Source organism: Trypanosoma rangeli, assembly GCF_003719475.1.
Source record: "Trypanosoma rangeli strain AM80 chromosome Unknown Tra_15.4_contig_00002, whole genome shotgun sequence".
Classification (NCBI taxonomy): Eukaryota; Euglenozoa; class Kinetoplastea; order Trypanosomatida; family Trypanosomatidae; genus Trypanosoma; species Trypanosoma rangeli.
In genome coordinates, this window is record NW_021705746.1 from 1 (window position 1) to 19,454 (window position 19,454).

General features: G+C 46.1%; 11 protein-coding genes across 11 annotated transcripts, besides 11 other annotated features; all 11 read left to right on the forward strand.

The window, feature by feature from the left end:
* Window positions 1-596: 596 nt before the first annotated feature.
* TraAM80_00077 (uncharacterized protein) lies at window positions 597-1,478 on the forward strand (the record flags this gene model as incomplete). The annotated part of the gene is made up of 1 exon (XM_029377172.1): window positions 597-1,478. The coding sequence occupies one exon, from the start codon at window positions 597-599 to the stop codon at window positions 1,476-1,478; it is 882 nt and encodes a 293-aa protein (XP_029242915.1).
* Window positions 1,479-1,541: 63 nt separating this feature from the next.
* Window positions 1,542-1,560: a microsatellite.
* An 86-nt stretch (window positions 1,561-1,646) lies between these two features.
* On the forward strand, window positions 1,647-2,303 carry TraAM80_00078 (co-chaperone GrpE; the record flags this gene model as incomplete). Its single annotated transcript, XM_029377173.1, has 1 exon — window positions 1,647-2,303. One exon carries the CDS (start codon window positions 1,647-1,649, stop codon window positions 2,301-2,303), a length of 657 nt encoding a protein of 218 aa, XP_029242916.1.
* Window positions 2,304-2,419: 116 nt separating this feature from the next.
* Window positions 2,420-2,488: a sequence feature (A-rich).
* A 604-nt stretch (window positions 2,489-3,092) lies between these two features.
* Window positions 3,093-3,138: a microsatellite.
* Window positions 3,139-3,209: 71 nt separating this feature from the next.
* TraAM80_00079 (kinesin) lies at window positions 3,210-7,805 on the forward strand (the record flags this gene model as incomplete). Its single annotated transcript, XM_029377174.1, has 1 exon — window positions 3,210-7,805. One exon carries the CDS (start codon window positions 3,210-3,212, stop codon window positions 7,803-7,805), a length of 4,596 nt encoding a protein of 1,531 aa, XP_029242917.1.
* Window positions 7,806-8,026: 221 nt separating this feature from the next.
* Window positions 8,027-8,054: a microsatellite.
* A 436-nt stretch (window positions 8,055-8,490) lies between these two features.
* On the forward strand, window positions 8,491-9,009 carry TraAM80_00080 (uncharacterized protein; the record flags this gene model as incomplete). The annotated part of the gene is made up of 1 exon (XM_029377175.1): window positions 8,491-9,009. One exon carries the CDS (start codon window positions 8,491-8,493, stop codon window positions 9,007-9,009), a length of 519 nt encoding a protein of 172 aa, XP_029242918.1.
* Window positions 9,010-9,264: 255 nt separating this feature from the next.
* Window positions 9,265-10,629, forward strand: TraAM80_00081 (uncharacterized protein; the record flags this gene model as incomplete). The annotated part of the gene is made up of 1 exon (XM_029377176.1): window positions 9,265-10,629. One exon carries the CDS (start codon window positions 9,265-9,267, stop codon window positions 10,627-10,629), a length of 1,365 nt encoding a protein of 454 aa, XP_029242919.1.
* A 23-nt stretch (window positions 10,630-10,652) lies between these two features.
* Window positions 10,653-10,686: a microsatellite.
* A 123-nt stretch (window positions 10,687-10,809) lies between these two features.
* Window positions 10,810-10,826: a microsatellite.
* Window positions 10,827-10,924: 98 nt separating this feature from the next.
* TraAM80_00082 (uncharacterized protein) lies at window positions 10,925-11,773 on the forward strand (the record flags this gene model as incomplete). Its single annotated transcript, XM_029377177.1, has 1 exon — window positions 10,925-11,773. The coding sequence occupies one exon, from the start codon at window positions 10,925-10,927 to the stop codon at window positions 11,771-11,773; it is 849 nt and encodes a 282-aa protein (XP_029242920.1).
* Window positions 11,774-11,863: 90 nt separating this feature from the next.
* Window positions 11,864-11,895: a microsatellite.
* A 91-nt stretch (window positions 11,896-11,986) lies between these two features.
* On the forward strand, window positions 11,987-12,583 carry TraAM80_00083 (putative 4-methyl-5(beta-hydroxyethyl)-thiazole monophosphate synthesis protein; the record flags this gene model as incomplete). The annotated part of the gene is made up of 1 exon (XM_029377178.1): window positions 11,987-12,583. One exon carries the CDS (start codon window positions 11,987-11,989, stop codon window positions 12,581-12,583), a length of 597 nt encoding a protein of 198 aa, XP_029242921.1.
* A 991-nt stretch (window positions 12,584-13,574) lies between these two features.
* On the forward strand, window positions 13,575-13,904 carry TraAM80_00084 (putative metallo-beta-lactamase superfamily; the record flags this gene model as incomplete). Its single annotated transcript, XM_029377179.1, has 1 exon — window positions 13,575-13,904. One exon carries the CDS (start codon window positions 13,575-13,577, stop codon window positions 13,902-13,904), a length of 330 nt encoding a protein of 109 aa, XP_029242922.1.
* A 211-nt stretch (window positions 13,905-14,115) lies between these two features.
* Window positions 14,116-14,197: a microsatellite.
* Window positions 14,198-14,312: 115 nt separating this feature from the next.
* Window positions 14,313-14,340: a microsatellite.
* A 12-nt stretch (window positions 14,341-14,352) lies between these two features.
* Window positions 14,353-14,408: a sequence feature (A-rich).
* Window positions 14,409-14,518: 110 nt separating this feature from the next.
* Window positions 14,519-17,791, forward strand: TraAM80_00085 (uncharacterized protein; the record flags this gene model as incomplete). The annotated part of the gene is made up of 1 exon (XM_029377180.1): window positions 14,519-17,791. One exon carries the CDS (start codon window positions 14,519-14,521, stop codon window positions 17,789-17,791), a length of 3,273 nt encoding a protein of 1,090 aa, XP_029242923.1.
* Window positions 17,792-18,025: 234 nt separating this feature from the next.
* Window positions 18,026-18,054: a microsatellite.
* Window positions 18,055-18,284: 230 nt separating this feature from the next.
* TraAM80_00086 (antigen 2) lies at window positions 18,285-18,746 on the forward strand (the record flags this gene model as incomplete). Its single annotated transcript, XM_029377181.1, has 1 exon — window positions 18,285-18,746. One exon carries the CDS (start codon window positions 18,285-18,287, stop codon window positions 18,744-18,746), a length of 462 nt encoding a protein of 153 aa, XP_029242924.1.
* Window positions 18,747-19,126: 380 nt separating this feature from the next.
* TraAM80_00087 (uncharacterized protein) lies at window positions 19,127-19,453 on the forward strand (the record flags this gene model as incomplete). Its single annotated transcript, XM_029377182.1, has 1 exon — window positions 19,127-19,453. A coding segment is annotated over one exon (327 nt), but the record flags the coding sequence as incomplete, so codon positions are not given.
* Between the last annotated feature and the right edge of the window lies 1 nt (window position 19,454).

A 19,454-nucleotide genomic window follows, 5' to 3' on the forward strand; every position in this document is an offset into this window, starting at 1 on the left:
CCCCCCCGCCGGCGCAACACCCGGCACCCCCCGGGGGGTGCTGGCAGACCACAAAAAGCCGAGGGCCCCCCTCCCCAGGGGGCCCCGGGTCGGCCACCCGCGGGCGCATCGGCCCCGCCGCCGCCCTAAGCTTCTCTTTTTTTTTTCTTTTTTTCGTCGCGCCGCGCGCGGGCCAGCCGGGCTCGTGTTGCCGCGGGCCGATGCGTCGAAGGTGGGGCCTCGCCATTCGGGCGGGGCCGCACGCGGCGCGGGCCCCTCGCCCATGCGGGCCCTCCCGGACCCGCGTGGGGCCCCCCGAGGAGGGCGACGGTTTTTTTTTCCACAACGGGGGGGCGGTGCGGCGCACCTATTTTCTCGGCCGAGCGCCGGGCGAGGCTGGTTTTTTTTCTTTTTCCTCCGTTATTGGTTTTTTCCACCGCGCGGGGGTTTCTTTGTTGCTAGGAAAGCCGGCGGTGGGCGCGTGGCGGCGCGGGAAAGCAGGACGCGGTGTGGGTAGAACTTCGCGCTTCTGAAGCGGGCGCTCCGAACGAATGCAGCAATAACTTTGACAGAATTCTATTTTGATCATTTTTTTCTTTTTTGCACCTTTTGGAAGTATGCGTCGATTTCAGCGTAGCGGCGTCTTTGGGTTGTGTCCGGCCCGCTTTTTTATCGTCGGTACTCGCGGAAATATCCCTGAAATTGGTTCCTTATCTGCGTTTGAAAGTAGACGCAGGAGGCGTATGAGACTTAGTAGTGAAAATGCAAGAGATCACAAACAAAAAAACAGTGTATCTCAGGTGCCGGTGGTGGATGAAGATGAGGCGAAGTCGGTCTGCTTTGAGAACTATGGGTTTCTTCAAAAGCCTTTACAGTTTGCCCTTTGGTCAGAATTTTTGCAAGAGCTTCGCCGGATCGAGTTTCGTTGGACTTTGGCTCCAAGTGCTGGCGGCGTTATTGTGTTTACTGTTTTGGAACACGGAGTAGAAGGCGAAAAGGTGTTATGCAAACTAAATGGGTCCACAGGATCCTCACCGATTGCGGAGTTTTTTGAGTGCTGCGGAATTCTTACTCAAGGGACCTGTGACAAACGTTCTGTAAGATTCCTAGATCTTGACGGTAGTGGGCATGTGCTTAGCGTTGTGTCCAAGCGAAAAATCGATGCTAATAATGCAGCCCCCCCTGTATGTGATGAACCAATTCTACCTGTGTTAGCTCAGTACAATTGCAGAGGAACATCAGTGGATGTTTCGGTAATAAATGTCAGGACAGATGTCGTCACTCCTGTGTTCCATGAACTATCTTTGCAGACCTTTAATTACGCTTTTCTGACTTCGATACCCGTATTTCTTAAACGTGCCGATGTAGGGATAAGGAACGCTGACTTTGTCTCGAAGGAGCAAATGCGGCACTTTCGTTTTGCATGGTGCTTTCTGCGGCGGGAATCAATGATGACAGCCGTTGAAATGAACGAGTTGGATTTCTTATTACCGCCTTGATGCATATATATGCTTTTGATTTTGCTAAAATACACTGATTGAAATTCCCATTTTGGAATCTGTTATATATATATATATATATGAAAGCAAAAGTGATGGGTAGGGTCTATGTCCTTTCTTTTTTTTCTTTACGCAGATAAATAAATAACGATAGGCCGTTTTACACAAATGCGGAGTCTTCGTCTAAGAATTGTTCCACTTTTTGCACAGCGGTCTCTTGTGCCTTTAATAACTTCTCGCGCATGGTGTGCAAACCAGGCAGCCAAAGAAAACGACCAAAACGGCGCTAATAAGGCTAAAGAAGGACCCTTAATAACCCAGGAGGCATTTGCAAAAATGGAAAAGGAGCTTGAATCTGCAAGGGAGAGTATTGCCGAACTAAAAAAAGATCTCCTCTATCGTGCTGCAGATGCTGAAAATGCCCGCCGTATTGGACGTGAGGATGTTCATAAAGCGAAGAGCTATGGAATATCGTCATTTGGCAAAGATATACTGGAAGTCGTGGATACGCTTGAAAAAGGTCTTGAAGCCATGTCGAAGATCCCGATTGAGGAGCTTGAAAGTAATAAAAATATGAGTTCTATTCACACAGGTGTTAAACTTTCTACCAAGTTGTTGTTGAGCAACTTGGCAAAACACGGAATTGAAAAACTGATTGTCCAGAAGGGTGACAAGTTTGATCCCAACGTGCATGATGCGTTGATGAAAACATCCCCAACTCCTGAAATCCCAAGCGGACATATTTCCGTTGTGCTGAAAGGTGGATACAAGATTCAAGATCGTGTGCTACGGGCGCCCCAAGTCGGTGTCGCCGGCGACGATTAGTGGGGAATGGATGAAAAAATTGAGGACATAATTACTCGCGTATGATTGCTTTGTTTTTTTTTTTCACCAGCCTAACAATCATAGTATTTTAAAAAAACACGAGATACCTGATCGGGGACAGAAAAACGAAAGCAAACAACTCAACAAAGAAAAATAAATGGAGAACGATAGAAAAAAAAAAAAAACTAGCGTTTGTTTGCTTTTGTCATCACATAAATTCTAAATTGTCCAACTCAATTTGCATTTTATAGATGTCTTTTGACTGTTTCCACTATATGATATCACTATCTTTCGTGCTTCCTTTGCCTGTTTACTGTTCTTTTTATAAAGGTTTTTTTACTCACATGTTGTGAATGGGAAGGTACAAAGTTTGGTACGAATACTGCAGAGGGTGTAGTTTATAGTTTGCAACATAACACAAGAAGTTGAAAAGTTTGCTGGCCACCATAATGTTCAATAGCAATCATTTGAAGGTATGTTTCTGTTCAATGTAGACCCCACATTGAATGTTCTTTTAGGGTTCCGAAGGGTATCATGATTCGACACTATTTGTTTCATGAAAAACATGGCACAGGTAGTGTTACTATTTTAGTCTCTAGACAAACCTGTTTTTAGTTACTGATTTTATAGATTTGTCTTGGCTCAACGGTTAGTGACAAATACCAGGAACAAAAAGAAGAAAACAATAACAAAATAAGATAGATATATATCTTAATATGAAATGTTATGGGGTCCATCTTTATTTGTCCTTGGATAAATCTTTTTTTTTCCCCTGACGCCTTTTTAAAGTTCTTTTTCTTACTTTACTTATTGTTGTGCTTCTTCTATTCTACTTTCTAGTAAATCAAGGGTGTGTGGTTATCGTTCTTTGATTCCAATTGAGGAGAGAAAACTGTTATTGCAAGCATGAGTAACGAAGAAAACAAGGATGATGGGCCAAACCGTATCATGGTGTTTCTTCGCATTCGTCCTGCCAAAAAAGGAGAAATTGACCCCGCAGCTGGAACACATTTCTTGCTTGATGTTCAACTAGACAACAAAACCTGCCTATTGGAGTCAAAAAGTTATGAATATGATTATGTGTTCAATGGAGAGGTTGATCAAGGCGATATTTATACTCGTGTGGCCGCACCTGTCATTGGTAATGTCTTCAAGGGTTATTGGGGTACTGTAATGGTTTATGGCCAAACTGGAACGGGAAAATCGTTCACGATGTGTAACTTTAGTCCACTTAATATGGGTATTATTCCACGTGCTATGAAAGCGATTTTCAGTGCGGTGGAAAGTTGCCCTGACCGAAGCTTTACCATCATGTTTTCGTTTATTCAGATTTATCTTGATAAATTACAGGACCTATTTAATCCAGAGGCCCCTGAATTGAAAATAGTTAGAGATAAAAATGGTGTGTCATTTCCTGGGCTTGTGGAGCATACAGTAAAGGACGAGGATGACTTCCGTAGCCTTTACGATGATGGTAATCAGTATCGAGTGATCACTGCTACAAAAATGAATCCAGAAAGTTCACGTGGTCACGCTGCTTTATTTATTCAAGTAAAATCCGTTCCAAACGACGACCCAGGAGGTGAGGTTCGGAACGGAAAGCTGTTTCTTATTGATCTTGCCGGATACGAACGCTTCAGTAAAACTGGTGTTCAAGAAGGGCAGATGGCCTTGGAGGCCAAAGCTATTAACGCATCACTCCTTTCTCTTGGGAACGTTGTTCAGGCTTTATCGGACCGGTCTGAACACGTTCCGTGGCGTAATGCAAAATTAACTCGTATGCTTGAGGATGCTATTGGTGGACGTGCGAAATGTAGTATTATTCTTACCGCAGGTCCAAGTAGTGAACATATGCACGAAACGTTGGGTACACTCTATTTTGGATCTCGGGCAATGGCAGTGAAGACGAATGCTAAACTTGCTGTAAATATTGATTATAAGAAACTGGCTGCAAAATTACAAGAGTTGTTAACTGTGGCGGAGGGTCGTATTAACTCACTCGAAGTGGAGGCAACCCGACGACAATTGGAAAGAGAAGAAGCTGAGGCGGCATTTCATGCAGAATGTACTAGAATTAAACAGATTCAACAAGATCAGTTGAATCAATTAGTTGCATCTGGTGCATCAAAGGAACAAATTGAAGAACTTATCAGATCCAATGAAGAGGAGAATCAATTAATGGAAGAGCAACAATATCAACAACGACATGCACTTGAAGAGCGTCATGAGGAGGAATTAAAGTTGTCCCTGGAAAGACAACAACAATCGATATTGAATGAGACCTCAGCATCAACTACGACAATGAGTAAAGATATAGCTGAACTTCAGCGTCAGGTTTCTCACGAACGACAAGAGAAGGAAAAGTTCAGACTGAAAGCAAAAGAGGCTGAAGCGGAGGCACGGCGTGTATCAATGGAGATGAATGAATTACGAGTACAGATGGAAGGGAATTATGTTGGTTCACTGTCAGGATCTTCTTCTAATCCTGCGTTGAGGAATGAGTTTGCACGACGTATTGAGACTGTAAAGGCCATGTATGAAGAGAATATGCAACTTCGTATCTCTGAGATGGAAGATTTACACAATGAGGAAGTAAATCACTACAAGGGGTTGTATGACGATTTGAAAAGGACTATGGATAACGAAATACAATTTCAAAAAGATACGCTTGTTGCATCCTATGAAGATACAATTGATAAAATTCGTCAGTGTTCTACTGATGTTCAAGACAAGCTTAAAAAGAATCATCTCGTTATAAAGCAGTCATATCAAGCGCAAAAGGAGATGCTGGAACAAGAAAACAAGGAACTTGCTGCATATTCTGAAACGTTAGTGAAGCAAGTACGTTCATTGGGAGCTCAACCCGTTGAACGGCCAATAAATGCATCAAAATCTACACCTGTAATGATTTCAGGAGATGCTAACAAACAAATTCAGGAAATGATGTCGACAATTAATGAATTAAGGGCAGAATTAGCTTATGTTCGTGCAGAAAAGGATGCAATAGCGAAGGAAAATAAATCTCAGGAATCAAGAGGCAATGAGAGGCTAACCTCTGCGCAGGCTCTTCGACTGAAAAATGAAAATGAAATGTTAAAGCAGAGTAAGAAACATCTTGAGGAGGAGGTATTTTCAATGAAAGCTGAATTGGCCTTATCTCGTCATCAAGTGGAAGAAGATGATGATGAGGATGATAAAGAATTAGACATTTTTGGGGACAGCGAAGATATTCCTACCTTTATCAAAAATGTCTTAAAGGTTCCATATTTTGCGAGAACTCAAGCAATACAAAGCACACACAAATCTATTCTTGCATCATTGACCACTGATCTTGACGAGTATAGGCGTGTGCTAGAGTACCGATTTTTTTTCATGGGTGCCCCCAATGCGGGTAAGTCCAGCATTGTCAAGTGCCTTGCAGCATCGTCCTCTCCAATGATTCGGAGCACTCCGGAGGTTCTCACACCGACAGTTCATCCTAGTTTTACTCGTATTTCTGTGGATGATATGTATTGTTCCAGAAACGACTGGTATAAGACATATATTCAGTTTTGTGATTTGGATGCTCCGCAACAGCAACAGCACTCAGGTGGGTTTTTTAATTCCATTGGTATTTCAAAAAGCTCTAAGAGTTGTGGTGTCGTGGATCCTGCCAAGGTGCATATTGACTTATTGGATCTTCCAAGTGCTCCTGATTTTTGGCGTGTTATTCCTTCCTTCTTTTTACCTTCGAAGAGTGTGATTTACTGTTTGGTTTATGACCTTACAAAACCTGTGGAGGGTGTTAAACAGGATCTTGAAATACAACTCACACTTCTTCATGCGGCATGTAATCGAGCATACTCCAAGGAAATTGGTGGCGAAGCGGCTAAGATTGGATTTTGCCTGATTGGTACTAAAAAAGACGCGCTTAAAGATGCTCGAGATGCCGCGGTATTAGTTCATATTAACCGGATTGCTGTTCTACTTGGAGATACCTTCTTTCGCTTACGTGGTGAGAATGATCAGGGCCTTGTTTGTATTGGCAACTTTGCGATCAGCACAAAAGATTGGTCGGTTGTGAGTAGAAAACGGGATCAGGGACCAAGGACGTTTAAGGATCTGAGCTGCTTTTTGGGCACAATTGCATCACAGCTCTATTCGAATCGTCCGAGTAATCTTTTGCCATCCTCAAAGGACACCGCATCTCACCTAAGTTATATGCTGGGAGATGAATTGTTGGGAAGTTCCGCTGAAAAAACCTCACATCTTGTGCAAGCACAACGGCGCCTGCGCCAAGGCATTGTGACTCTGCTCACATGTTTATTTCGTGAGCGGAAGGTTCGATGGGCCATGCAAGAAAAAGAACTCAGGTTGATGATTTCTGAGCACTTGTGTTTGGATGCAAAAACAAGTTATGGTGTTTTTACAGAAAACTACGTTATTCGTGAACTTTTCTCCCGCGGGGTTATCATTGCTCTTCCCAGCGCTATTATTGAACCGAAGTATTTGCCACGTCTTGGTGACGCCATGCCTCTTCCACACGATGGAATTATCGTTTTGGACCCTAATAATCTAATGGTGAGCTACTCCCTATTTATGTGCCCAAACTCCCTGACGCGGGTACCAAACGGGACGCCATTTCTTAAAGATCGTGAAGTTATGTTGTTTGATTACTCCGCTATAAGCCGCTGTCAAACCACATGGGGCCAAGGCATTGTAACTGGTGATGTGACTCAGGTTGTTAATGTCAAGTTGTTGCCACAAATGGGTAACGATGTCAAAACGGTACAGGAGTTATACTGTGTTATGGGATTGGGATTATGTCTGAGGACGGAAGTTGCCATGATTTCCCCGGCCCATTTCTTAGTTCTCATGTCTGATTGCTTGAGTTACTATCTATCATATATGATTTCCTGCAATGGTGACGGTGTTGCAAGGCAGTATAAACTTAATGCGTGCCCACCAACCCTCTTTGCGTCTCTGCAAACGAGGCTGATTCCTTTTTCACATTTGCCTTCGAAGGACCCACGACACTTGGTGATGAACTGGGTGGACGCATCCTATTTGGTGCTCGACAAAAACCGTTTGAAGTACGCAGTTTTCGGCTCTAAAGCCGTGAAGGATGAGGCAATGCAAACAAATATTCCTCTTCGCGGCATCATGAAACACGAGGGTCAGTACTTGTATATTGGGATAACGGGACGCCACACAAATAGCGAGGAGGCTATAGCTGCGTGTAACGCAGTCATGAACGCTGTCCACTACGAGTTGACTTCTTTGTGCAGGCGGAGTTTCCGTGGGGTGAAGGTGAAATATCAAGACGTGCCCATTACTGGGGCTTCCTTAAAGCGTGAGAGTTTTGCGATTGGCCAGGAAACTATTTTGAGCCGCTACAAGGCGGATCCCAAAGTCATTGCAGAGCAGCAGCGGATCACACAAAACCTCAGCGATCCGAAGGCGAGGGAGATTGAGGAGGCCATCATTAACTTGCCGTTGAAGCTGCGTGAAAAAAAAGAATGAGTGAAAAGGAATGAGTGTTATGAAATCTTTTTGGTTTTCTTCTTATTATTGTTGTTATTATCGTTTATTTGTTAACTGAAAGCAAGAAAGAAATGGATTTGAAAGACTTGTTCGTGGATGCTTTAAACCATTATATCGTAAAGGTGTTACAAACCTTGTTTTGGCAAACCATTCCTCCTGGTAGCATTAATATATATGTTTGTGATGTCTTTGTTTTAGAATTTATTTTTTATTTTTTATTTTTTTGTTGAGAGGAGAGGTGTCTTTTTTATTAATGATAGTCGATATATTTCTCTCGTTCCCTAAATTGTCCCAGCAAATTTGTGCGGCGCGTCTGTATGTCTATGGGAGGTTGTTTCGGGAATCCGCAGCGACACCTTGAGGGATGTGTGCCTCACTTATTTATTTTTCTCATAGACATATTTTGTTGTTTTTTTCTACCCCTTCATTTTTTTCCCTTGGGATTTTGTTTTTGTTTTGTGGCTACTGTCGTTGCTACGTGTGTCTGTTTGGCTTAACGGGAGGCAATAATGCTGAGGAAAAGAGCTCATACGAAAAAAAAAAAACACACACACACACAACAGCGCTGACTGCCTCTGTCATCTTATATATATATATATCTGCCTTGTTTTTCTTCAAGCGACCGGGTCGAGGGAAGACGAATACGAGGACACAGTTAGGGAAGATGTTTCGCCGTTGTTGTCTTGCCACGCCTCATGTAGCCTCTACCACTGCAACGGTAGGCGGCGCTTTGACCAGCAACCAGAAGCGTTTTTTGAAAATGGCGAAGTCGGCGTTTGGTTTTTACCTGGCACGCCGTGGGCAGCGAAAGTTTCCGTTTCTGCGACGGCCACACATCAAAAATACTCACGCGATGAACCTGAGCGCGCCGTACTTTTGGAGCTTCATGACGGCGAAGAGTCAGACTTTTTTTCTACCCGAGGAGAACTACATCACGGGCGATTGGACGGGGAAGTTCTTTGTGTCGAAGCGCCAGGTGTACACCTTGCAGCATGCCACAAGCGGGGCACGGGTGCGGGTAAAGTCTTTTCCCTCTGTGTTTGAGCTTAGTAGTCCATCGCGGTGGAACATAGGGAAGGAGATGAACACGTTGACAAAACCTCGCATGGACCTTATCGACGAGCAGATGTTAACGAAGAAGCAACGATTAGACTACGTCAAGGCAGGATTGCTTCCCAAGTAAACAACCTTCTCTCAATCTCTTTTGTGTGTGTATGCATGTTTGCGACAATCCAACGTACACCCCGTCTATTTGTGACTCTCTCTCACACTCCGTCGTTGATTTGAGATTTACTCAGTCATGGCAGAGTTTACTATCTTTGATGCGTCGCGGCGGTGATGGTAATGATGGGGAAATGATGGTTGGATACTTCGCTCTGCTTATTTGATTTTTCCTGTTTGTAGCGTAGAAACCTGCTCCGTAGTCAGGGCCGGCCCGATGACTCGTGCCGGCCGCAAGTCTCTGCAAAGGGAGGTGATGGATGTGGAGCACAAAATAGTTATAGAGACTTCCAAGCGCCAAGATGCCGAAAAGGCGCTTTTGCAGTACCGTTCGCAGCAGCCACCACCTCTCTTCGGCATGTCACATGAAATGCGGAGCATTTTGGACGAGATTGAACAAGTGAAGGAAGAGAAGCGAACGCTCCGCGAATGTCTAGAGCGTGGTGTTGTGGAGGCCGAGCGTGTATCGGGGCAGTTATCACATGCTTCTGAGGCTATTCATCATACGGAGGCGCTTGAAAAAGAGATTCGGCAAACACTGCAGAAGATGAAGAGGCAACATACTGAGCTTCAACAGCAACTTCATGGGACACGTATGCAAGTGAGATTGATGCAGCAGGGGGTTGATTCACGGGAAAGCAGTGGTGCCGTACAAGGAGCGCAGAACAGCCTCACAAATGTGGAATATGATCCACCTCTTGAAGATTACTTGCATATTACGAAGAAACCTGAGAATCTGAAGGATAAAAGTGTACTACTTGAGAAGGCGGAGGCGGCGATGAAGTGCCTTACTGCATGCTCTCGTTGCTCGCTTCACAAACTTGGAAAGATTAGTGTGGCTTTGAACACCAATAGCATGTGCGACGACATGGAGAACACATCTAATGAGAGCAATTCTTTTGATTCAGAGGAGGGGGCAGACGACGCACGCCCACCACGAGTTCTTTTTTCTTCTGCGAGGGTGGTAATTGACCGCTGTGATTCATGTCTTTGTACAATTTGGTCTGGCCTGAGTCGCGCTGGTTTTGACCAATTGCATCTTCGGCGCCAACGCGATATGCAGTTTCAGGAGGCGTGCATGGTGGTGGAACGGGATTTGGCAACAACTGTTGGAAAATGCAGTGCGAGTCTGCAGGAGTTGGGTAACAAGGTTGCGGTGTGGAAAAAGAAGCGGTGCACGTTTGAGCGCCTGGCCCTTGAGGCGGAGTCGGCATACCAGTGCGATGTGGCCACAAATTCTTTTCAGGGGGAGGGTGACGGCGACCCCAGTAACGATGCTGAAGCTAAAAATGTGTTCGCGGAAAGCTTTGCTGATGCTGAGAAGCGGAGAGCGCTCTTGTTGGGAAACGAACATCGTCGACTGTACGCGACCAACAAGGCACTGAAAATGCAGCTGGAAACTTCCATGAGTGACTACGAGTCCGTCAGGGAGTTAAAGCATGCTTATCGTGACCTTGAAGTAAGGAAGGCCGAACTTGCTCACGTGAATAAACAGATGCGGGCGACAAACCGCTGGATGAAGCAATGCACTTGGGAGCTTGACGAGAAGGCAGTAATGGATTCTGCTGGAACTTTAACCTGACGTGCTACACCTTTTTTTTTCACATTATCGATGATTATTATTATTATTATTTTTGTTCATGCTACATTACCGCACGTATCGTCTTACTTCTGTGGAAGACATGCGAAATTGACGATCTGGCGTTTTCAAGTAGCAATGCTGCACTCATCTCTTTTTTGCTTACATCTAAATACATAGAGCTGTGTGTGTGTGTGTGTAGTTTTGGACTGCCATCTGAGGCAGTCGTAAGCCCTTTTGCTACTCCTTTTTCATTATCGCTCTAATTTTTTTTCTGTCTTTTACTTCTTTGCAGTGCATGCGTAAGTTGCATCTCTGGAGGCCGTTTTTGGCGAGCATTGCTCAACGCTGTAATGGTGATTTCCTCCTCCGTGACGTCTTTTCGGAGCTGGACGCGTGTGACATAACGCAACAGAGTAATCAACTAAAAATGGAGAGTTCGGCATCTCCGAAAAAGACGAGCAGCGGCGGCGGCGCGACTGCCACTCCAGCAGTAAATGCCACTACGGAAGAAGCGGATATTCTTACGGAGGTGTCAAGGCAACAACACCTTCAACGACAATTACAGGGAGCCAGAGATCAAGCTGCGTTGTCCCAGGCGGAGGAAGTGAGGAAAGAAGAGTTACGGCGCCATGCCCGCTATGTTGCCTCACCTCCTGCGGCGCTGCATCTCTCTACTGCAGAGTTGATACAGGAAAAGGCTCCACAGCATTTCACCCCCGCGGAAAATTCTTCATCAAAGCTTTCTGCACTTCCCCACCTGGAGTCGCCGGGGACTGTTGCAGTGGTCACCTTAGTCGGGAAAGTTCTCTCAGAGGCACAGATGCACGGCGAAGAGGCTTCTACGGAAGGCATGAATGACTCTTCTGTGGAAGAAAATGGACCGCATGCCTTCTTTTTTGTGGAATACAGTGTGCCTTTTCTGCCTTTATCAAAACCAGTCACTGTGCAGGTGCGTTGCTACGGTGTTACTCTGGCATCGTTTGCCACTAGACACGTCAAGATGGGTGATTTAGTGCATGTTCTAGGACATGTGCTGCCTCTTGATCCCAGTACTTCTAGAGAGCCTGCATTTTGTGTCTGCGCACTCCCCGTTGGGGGTAATATCTCTGTTGTGCTTTCGGCAGAGTGTGCCACTGCATATTGAAGCTTTGACGGGGATTACATAGTTGTTGAGTTTCGGGACATGATACGATCTGCACGTGTGGAGCTCCGTTTACTTCAATATTAGTTGCTATTTTTTCTCTCTTTTTTTTTGCTTTTTTTTTTGGTTGCCGCGTGGATCACGACTACTACCCGTGGGAGAGATAATCTGTAGTGTTACAACAACTTTTAAGCTAAATCGATAAAAAGAAGGACAATGCCGAAGAAAGTGCTTGTTCCTGTGGCCGATGGCTCGGAAGACATTGAACTCTCCTGCATCACCGATATTTTGCGCCGAGCGGACTTTGAAGTGACAGTGTCTACCGTCATGGATCACCAAACTGTTCAGCTTGCCAGGGGTCTGAAGCTAACCCCAGACTCGAATATCAAGGACGAGTCAGCTGCTGCGTACGACGGGGTGTTCCTCCCTGGTGGACTTCCTGGTGCTGATCACTTTGCCAAGAGTTCGCACCTCAAAAAAATCATGGTGGAAATGCACTCACAGGGGAAGTGGTACGGCGCCATTTGCGCTTCCCCCGCTGTTGTCCTTGGCTCTATGGGTTTGCTGGAGGGTGTGAAGACGGCCACCTGCTACCCTGCAATGAAGGAAAGGCTTCCTTCAGCTGTGCGGTGGTCTGCAGATCCCGTGGTTCGGTGTGGGAAGTGTTTGACAAGCATGGGGCCAGGCACAGCCATCGCGTTTGGGCTTGCTATTGTTGCCGCCCTTTCGACGAAGGATCACGCGCAACAGCTGGCGAAGGACTTGCTCGTTTACGGGACTCCTGAAGTGGAAAAAACACTTGGCCAATTCTGAACACTAGGAAGACCGGAGAGCGTTTTTTTGTTTTTTTTTACGGTTTTACTTGTTTTTGTTTTTGTTTCTTTACTTGGACGATGATTTTTTTATTGGGCGATCATCTGTTCAGCTTGTAGGGGGAAGTAGGAACAAAAACACACACGTTTGGGGAGTTAGTTAATGTGCCGGCTGGTGATACGTTTCAATTGCTGGTGTTAGCATGGGTGGGGGGAACAGCGGTGGCGTTCTTCGTCTTGCGAGCGTGGGGTGTATGGGGTGTGCCCGCTGCTGCTTTCTACGTGGGATTCTCTATTTCTATCTTGTTCTCTCTTGAAAAATGCATTTTTTTAGGCTTTTAAATTTCTTGACAGGCGTGTAACTCTGCTTTTTTTGTGTTTGTTTACTTGTGTTGATTTTCCTGCGCGCTTCCGCGGAGCAGACGGTGGAATATCAGCAAGTTTTGTCTGGACATGGCCGGTTGACGGTGGGCCAATAAAAATCCATTGGATTTCAGGCTCCGTTTCTGCGCTTTACCCTGTGGAGTGCTTGGAGCTGGGAAGTTGATTCTTCTTGACAGCGGGTTTTCCAGCGATTTAGAACGTGTTCGCTTTTATTTGGAGGAAGTAATGGGCGGCGGAACGTCTGGCAAGGCAAGCCACAGGTTTCAGAGAGGGTGAGGCTGGTTGTTTTTACGCGTTCTCATTGATTACTCCGGGACATTTAAAGGGTATGAGGACTGTGGCATTCCAGACGCATACCACTTGGAATCTAAAATTGTTATCGTGTGGCGAAAGGTCGTGTTGCGTAAATGTTCCAGTCATATTTGTCGCAGTTTGTGGCGGGTCGTTTAGGTCGTAACGTACCTGAGCATTCGCTTATGTTTTCTGGGGGGTTGTTGGGCTCCCTCTGGCAAATGTCAACAGGGGCGTTGCACATGGACGATGCAACCTCTCTTCCGCTGGGTTTTCGTGATTAGGTGGCTATTAAGTGTCCTGGCCACACGGCTCATATGGTTTGCCTTTGCCACTTGTACTCGCGTATTTTTGATGTAAGTGATATGTTTGTGTCAATTAGAGGGATATTTTTTCTACAGCTCCCGCACGACTTTGAGTGGGCGTATAATCGGACGCTCCACCGTCTGCGGAGCTTGTCTACACACTGTGCTTTGTTAGCACATGAAAGAAGTATGGACGTCGAGGAACGCTGTGGCTCATGGAATGCGCTGGTCGACAAAGTCGTTCATCATTTTGAGTCACCAGCCAAGAAGAATTTTCGCTTAGAGTGTGTGCGGTGCCTTATAACGGCTAGGCGTTCTGTGTTCCTAGGCGGAGATTTATAGCCTGACATGCTTCCTCGCGGACCTCTTCCTCTTTTCCAGGAGGGGCAGGATCTCCCCTATTTGCATGTTACGCATTTTGAAAGCCTCCCATTTGTCTGGAATCTTTCGTGAGCCGTTTAGCTTTTTTTTTTTTTGTTGTCGTTGTTGCCGGTGAGTCACCGCTGGCATCTTTTGCCTTGCATACTCCTTCCCCCTCCTTGATGTCTATGCATTTCTTCTTTCTTTCTCTCTCTCCCCCCCCCCCCTCCTTTTTTTTTCTGTTATTATTGTTTTGTTTTTCTCTTCTTACTTTTGCCTCTGTGGCTGCACTCGCGGGTGGACGTCAATGCAGGAATTGATAATAACAGACACATTAGTACATCGACATTCAAAGGCCCATTTTATCTTTGGACCATCTCCGGGCAGGTTCAACAGCAGCAGCAGCAGCAACGGCAGCGGTGAAACTGGCAAACAAAAACCGAAAGGAAAAAAAAAAAGACAAATATAATTAAACAACAACAACAAGCAACGAACCGCATTTTTCTTTGGGGAGCGAGAGGAGGGGCATTGACTGAAAGCAACACATACACACACACAAAGAAAAATATAATAAACAAGCAAACAAGCGGACAATCATGAACAAATTATTTATTCAGGTCGTCTCCGGTGCTCCGCGGCAAATGTACGACTCGATCCCTGCCAGCTCACCGGAGTACACCATTCTTTGCGCACAAGCACCGGACCCAGAGGACCGTATTGCTTTGCTTATGCGGCGCTTTACCACCTCCACGGAGGGAAGTTCGGCCCAAACAATGTGTTACCTCCTGCAAACATGTGCCTCAGCAAACGTCTCACCAGATGAGGCAGAACACATAGTTGAGACACTTGTGGAGTTTGCCGATCACCACCCAAGTTGGACTGAGACCATTAAATGGATTTGTGCCCTTATCCATTATTACTGCACGGATGACGTCACCGTTTCTATTTTTTCCGAGTGTGGTGCGCCTTCTGTGGCGGTTCGAGCGTTAAAAGAAAATGTACAAAACGACCAACTTGTCCTGGCGGCATGTGCATTGTTGTCGCATTTTAACTTGTACCCTATAGGTGATGGGATTTCTCAACTTGCTCGTGCTCTTCAAGCTCATCATGCAGATGCACTGGTTTGTAAGGTAGCCTGCCGGGCTCTTGCGGAGTTCACCTCATATGTATTGGAATGCCCTTCAAGTTTTGTGCCATCTAATAAGGAGTTTGTTGAGGCCAATGGAGTTGAAGTGCTTGAAAGCGTTCTGCGGGACCAAATTGGTGATGAGGAAACTACACGGTATGTCGCTCGGATCGCCGCAAACGTGACAAGTTCAGGTATTCCAAACTCTCTGGAGGCAGACTCAAAGGTTATTTCGTACCTTGCAGAAGCCATGGGACGCTACGCAGACTCTGATCTTTTGTGCAGTCACGCTTTGCATGTTTTTAGCAACTTCCCCAATTCCTCGTACATTGAGTGGGATACCGTTGCAAAAATTTTCAAAACGACAGAGTCAGAGGCAACCACGTTGGAGGCAATTCATTTTTTTTGCAGTGTTGCAATGAATGTTAAAACACAAAAGCAGCTGATTTATTCTACAGGTTGTCTGCAGCGGGTACTGGAAGTGATGCGCAAGCATGAATCTAACGGGGCTATTCAAGCAAATGCTTGCAGTCTACTTTCCTATCTTTCCTTTGACTCAGAAACGATAACGTCGGAAATAACAGAGTCATGCGGAATTCTCTTGGTTTTGAAGGCTATGCAAAATTTTCCTGACAATGAAGATTTACTGGTCTCTGCATGCGCTGCACTCAGTGGGTTGACATTCAATAATTTTCAGGGGCAGCAGGTTATTATTCAGGAGAATGGTGTCGCACGTATTTTGGATGCTATGCGTTTTGGAAAAAGTGCGCGGCTGCAGGAAAACGGTTGTTTGGCTATTGGGACGATGTGCTGGAACAGTGAGTTAAAGGCGGACGTTGTTCGTTTGAATGGAGTGGAGTTGATTATGAAGGCTCTGGAGGAACACTATACAAGTCCTGGTCTCGTGAAGAATGTTTGTCGAGCTTTAGCTCAAGTTGCTTTTAATTGTGAGGCTTACCGCGATGCCATGTGCGCAAGTGGAGCAATTCCATTAATTATAAAAGGTATGGCGCAACACCCAGATTATGACAGAGTACAAATGCACAGCTGCGTGGCCCTATCCTATCTTTCCTGGAATAATGAAGAGAATTCGGCAAAAATTGCGCAAAACAAAGGGTATGGTGTTATCATCAATGCCATGAGAAATCACCTACACAACTACGAAGTTCAAGAACACGCAGCACGTGCAATTGCGAATATTGGCACGGTTCCATGTGAGGACCTGGAACAGGCACCTGAACAAATTGTTGCTGCAATGCGACGCCATGAGCATGTGAGCGAAGTACAGGAGGAAACGTGCCGTGCTATTGTTACTCTTTCCTTAATTTCCCCTGCATACAAGGACAAGTTGTGTGAACTAAATGTTGTGGAATTTGTTGTGGCGGCAATGCGTAATTTTGCTGGTGATCAGGTGGTTCAGCAAGAGGCATGTAATGCGCTAGCTCATCTCGCCTACGAACATGCGAAGCTTAATAAGGCGGTAACGGAACTCAATGGTGTGGAGGTCCTCCTGACTGCCATGAAGACGTATGTAAATGCACCTAAGGTGCAGTTAAATGCGTGTGGCGGCCTAAGCGCATTAGCATTTGACAACACCCTGGCCCAACAACAAATTTATGATCTTGGAGGTGTTGCCTGTGTCATTCGCGCAATGACAAATTTTGAGCGTCTACGCATGTTGGAGCTGGGATGTTCAGTGCTAGGAACCTTGGCATGGAACACTGAAATAAAGGAAAGGGTTGCTGTTGTCGCCATACCAGAGATCTTAAAAGCCATGCGTGTACACTATCAAAGTCCACTTTTGCAGAAATCAACTTGTCGGGCTATATCTCAGTTTGCGTTTAACTCGGAGAGCAATCGCAGACTTCTCGCGGACTCCGGGGCTATACCACTTATTGTGACGGCAATGCGCTCGCATATTACGATGGACAAACTTCTTGTGCACGGAATCAAGGCTCTGACGTACTTATGCTGGGAAAATACTCAAGTTGCGGAGGCCATTATCAACGAAGGCATTGAAGAGGTTCTGCAAAAAATCGTTAACACGTACTCCTCGTCGCAACGCGTCTATGGTGAGGCCGTTCATCTTTCTAAGATTCTCTTCCGCAAAGTGTCAAGCAGTCCTCAGGCGAGGATGTGCTCTCCACCATTCTTTTCTCCTGTGTCAATGTCGCAAACACCTGGGCCTGGGGTCACCCAAGCTGAAAAGGCGATGTTTCTTAGCCCTCCCACGCAAATGGACATGAATGTTCCACAATTCCACGCCCTTCCCCAGGAACTGAGTCGACAGGAAGGACGTCTGCAGCGCACTCAGTGGGGCAATCAGGAACACCAGGCGAGAAGTGAGAGTAAAGGGGAGGGACCCAGTCGTCGACGGCGAAATAGACGTCGTGGGGGAAACAACAGTTTTGAAAGGCGCCCGGGACAGCTTGAAACTCACGGGGAGGAACAGAGTACAGGACCCCATCACATGGACCCTTACGCCGCACGAGCACAACAACGGGATAATGGCGCATCCAATCCGTTATCCGTGGAAGACTTGTGGGATGATCCGGATCCTGGAACATACCACGGCAACCGTCAGTTGGGCAATCTTAACTGGCAACGGGTGGAACTGGCACGCCAACACAGTGAAGGACAGCGACTTCCTTCCGAACTGCCTGCACGTGGTGGTGGACGTAGCAATAGGCGACGTGGAAACCCCCGGAACAGTGGCCGCGGAAGGGGACGAAGTGACCAGTAGTGGGGCCCACTGACACGTGTTTCACGGCGTTATGTTTTTCTACTACGCCGTTTCTCCTTGTTTTTGTGTTTCTGTTGGTCTTGTATGGACTGAGAAGGATAGAATGGATAAAGCAAGCAAGAGGATGGAAACCTAATTTCTCGCTCGCGCAAACACGGAAGCACCGCGAGATGTATGATGGAAATAAAAGGTGGGGCGCGAACCGCATGCTAAGTACAAATACGGCAGAGAGTGTTTTTGTGTGTATTTTTTTTTTTTTTTTTCAAAACAAACGCACACACAAGCAGTAAAAAGGCAGATTGTGTAGTATATATAATCTTTTTGTTTCCCCCACTTGTTTATTACTTCTCTTCCTATCCTTTCTTCTTTATTTCCTATTGTGTTTTGAGCTCCTTCCCCCATGATTTATTTATTTGTTCATTGTTTCAATTTTTTGTTTTTACCTGCGCATACTCACGACAAGAGGACTTACGACACACCTAAACAGATAACAATGAGCATTCCAGAGTGGGCAAAAAGCGAACAATCCATCGATGAAGCAAAAAGTTACTTACGTCAGGGTAACTCAGTGGATTTCTTTGAGCTAGTCTCCAGCTCTGTTCTCCGTGAGCACCCTAACGATATAGCAGCCCACTGTTTGGAGTTGGTGCAGGCGATTGCTGACGGGAGGGAGGCCCCAGGTGGTAGTGATGCTCATAACAAGAAAGTAGAAGACAATAGGTATGTGCGGGAAAAAAACATTTGTGAGTTCCTCAATGAGTGGATTCTTGCATTGCTGAAGGAGCGTCCCAAGACTGATAGTGACCGCGTTGAGTTTCACAAACGCTACTTGGAATCAGTAATCGCCAGTGGGAGCGATCGTAATGAAGGCACGCTGAGTGAAGATAAAGGAAAACCGCAAGATAGTGAAGGTAAAAGCCAGACGGCAGAAAATTCTGCGAAATTGCCCCAATAACGGAAGAATCTGGCATTCCATGTGATTCCTGAGCATGATGGACATTGTAGTCACCTGGTTGGGAACAGATAGGAAGACTTTTTTATGTAGTTTTTGATTTGCGCATTTTAAGAGACGGTATTTCATGTCTTATTCCTGTATGTTTACCTCTTTTGTTTTGTCATATCACTTGAAGGAATACGGCTTTTTTTTTTTGAGTATTTTCTATTTTTTAGAGGGCGGGGGTGAAGGATTTGACAACAGTGTAGAAAGGAGTCAGACATCGTGACGTGGGGCAATGATGCGGCATTGGATGTTAAGAGTGGCGTCGTGGGGCCGCCACGGTCCTCAAAGGGCTATCTGCTGCACACAATTCGTGTTCCAGCGTGGCCAGTGGGGGGATGAGCGCGGCGGTGGCAGACGTGACTACGGCAACCAGGGCAACCAGGGTGACTATGGTGACTGGTGGTCAGCGAGGTGGTGGTAGACGCGACTACGGTGACCAGGGCAACCGGGTGACTATGGTGGTCAGCGAGGTGGTGGTAGACGTGACTACGGTGACCAGGGCAACCAGGGTGACTATGGTGGTCAGCGAGGTGGTGGTAGACGTGACTACGGCAACCAGGGCAACCAGGGTGACTATGGTGGTCAGCGAGGTGGTGGTAGACGTGACTACGGCAACCAGGGCAACCGGGGTGACTATGGTGGTCAGCGAGGTGGTGGTAGACG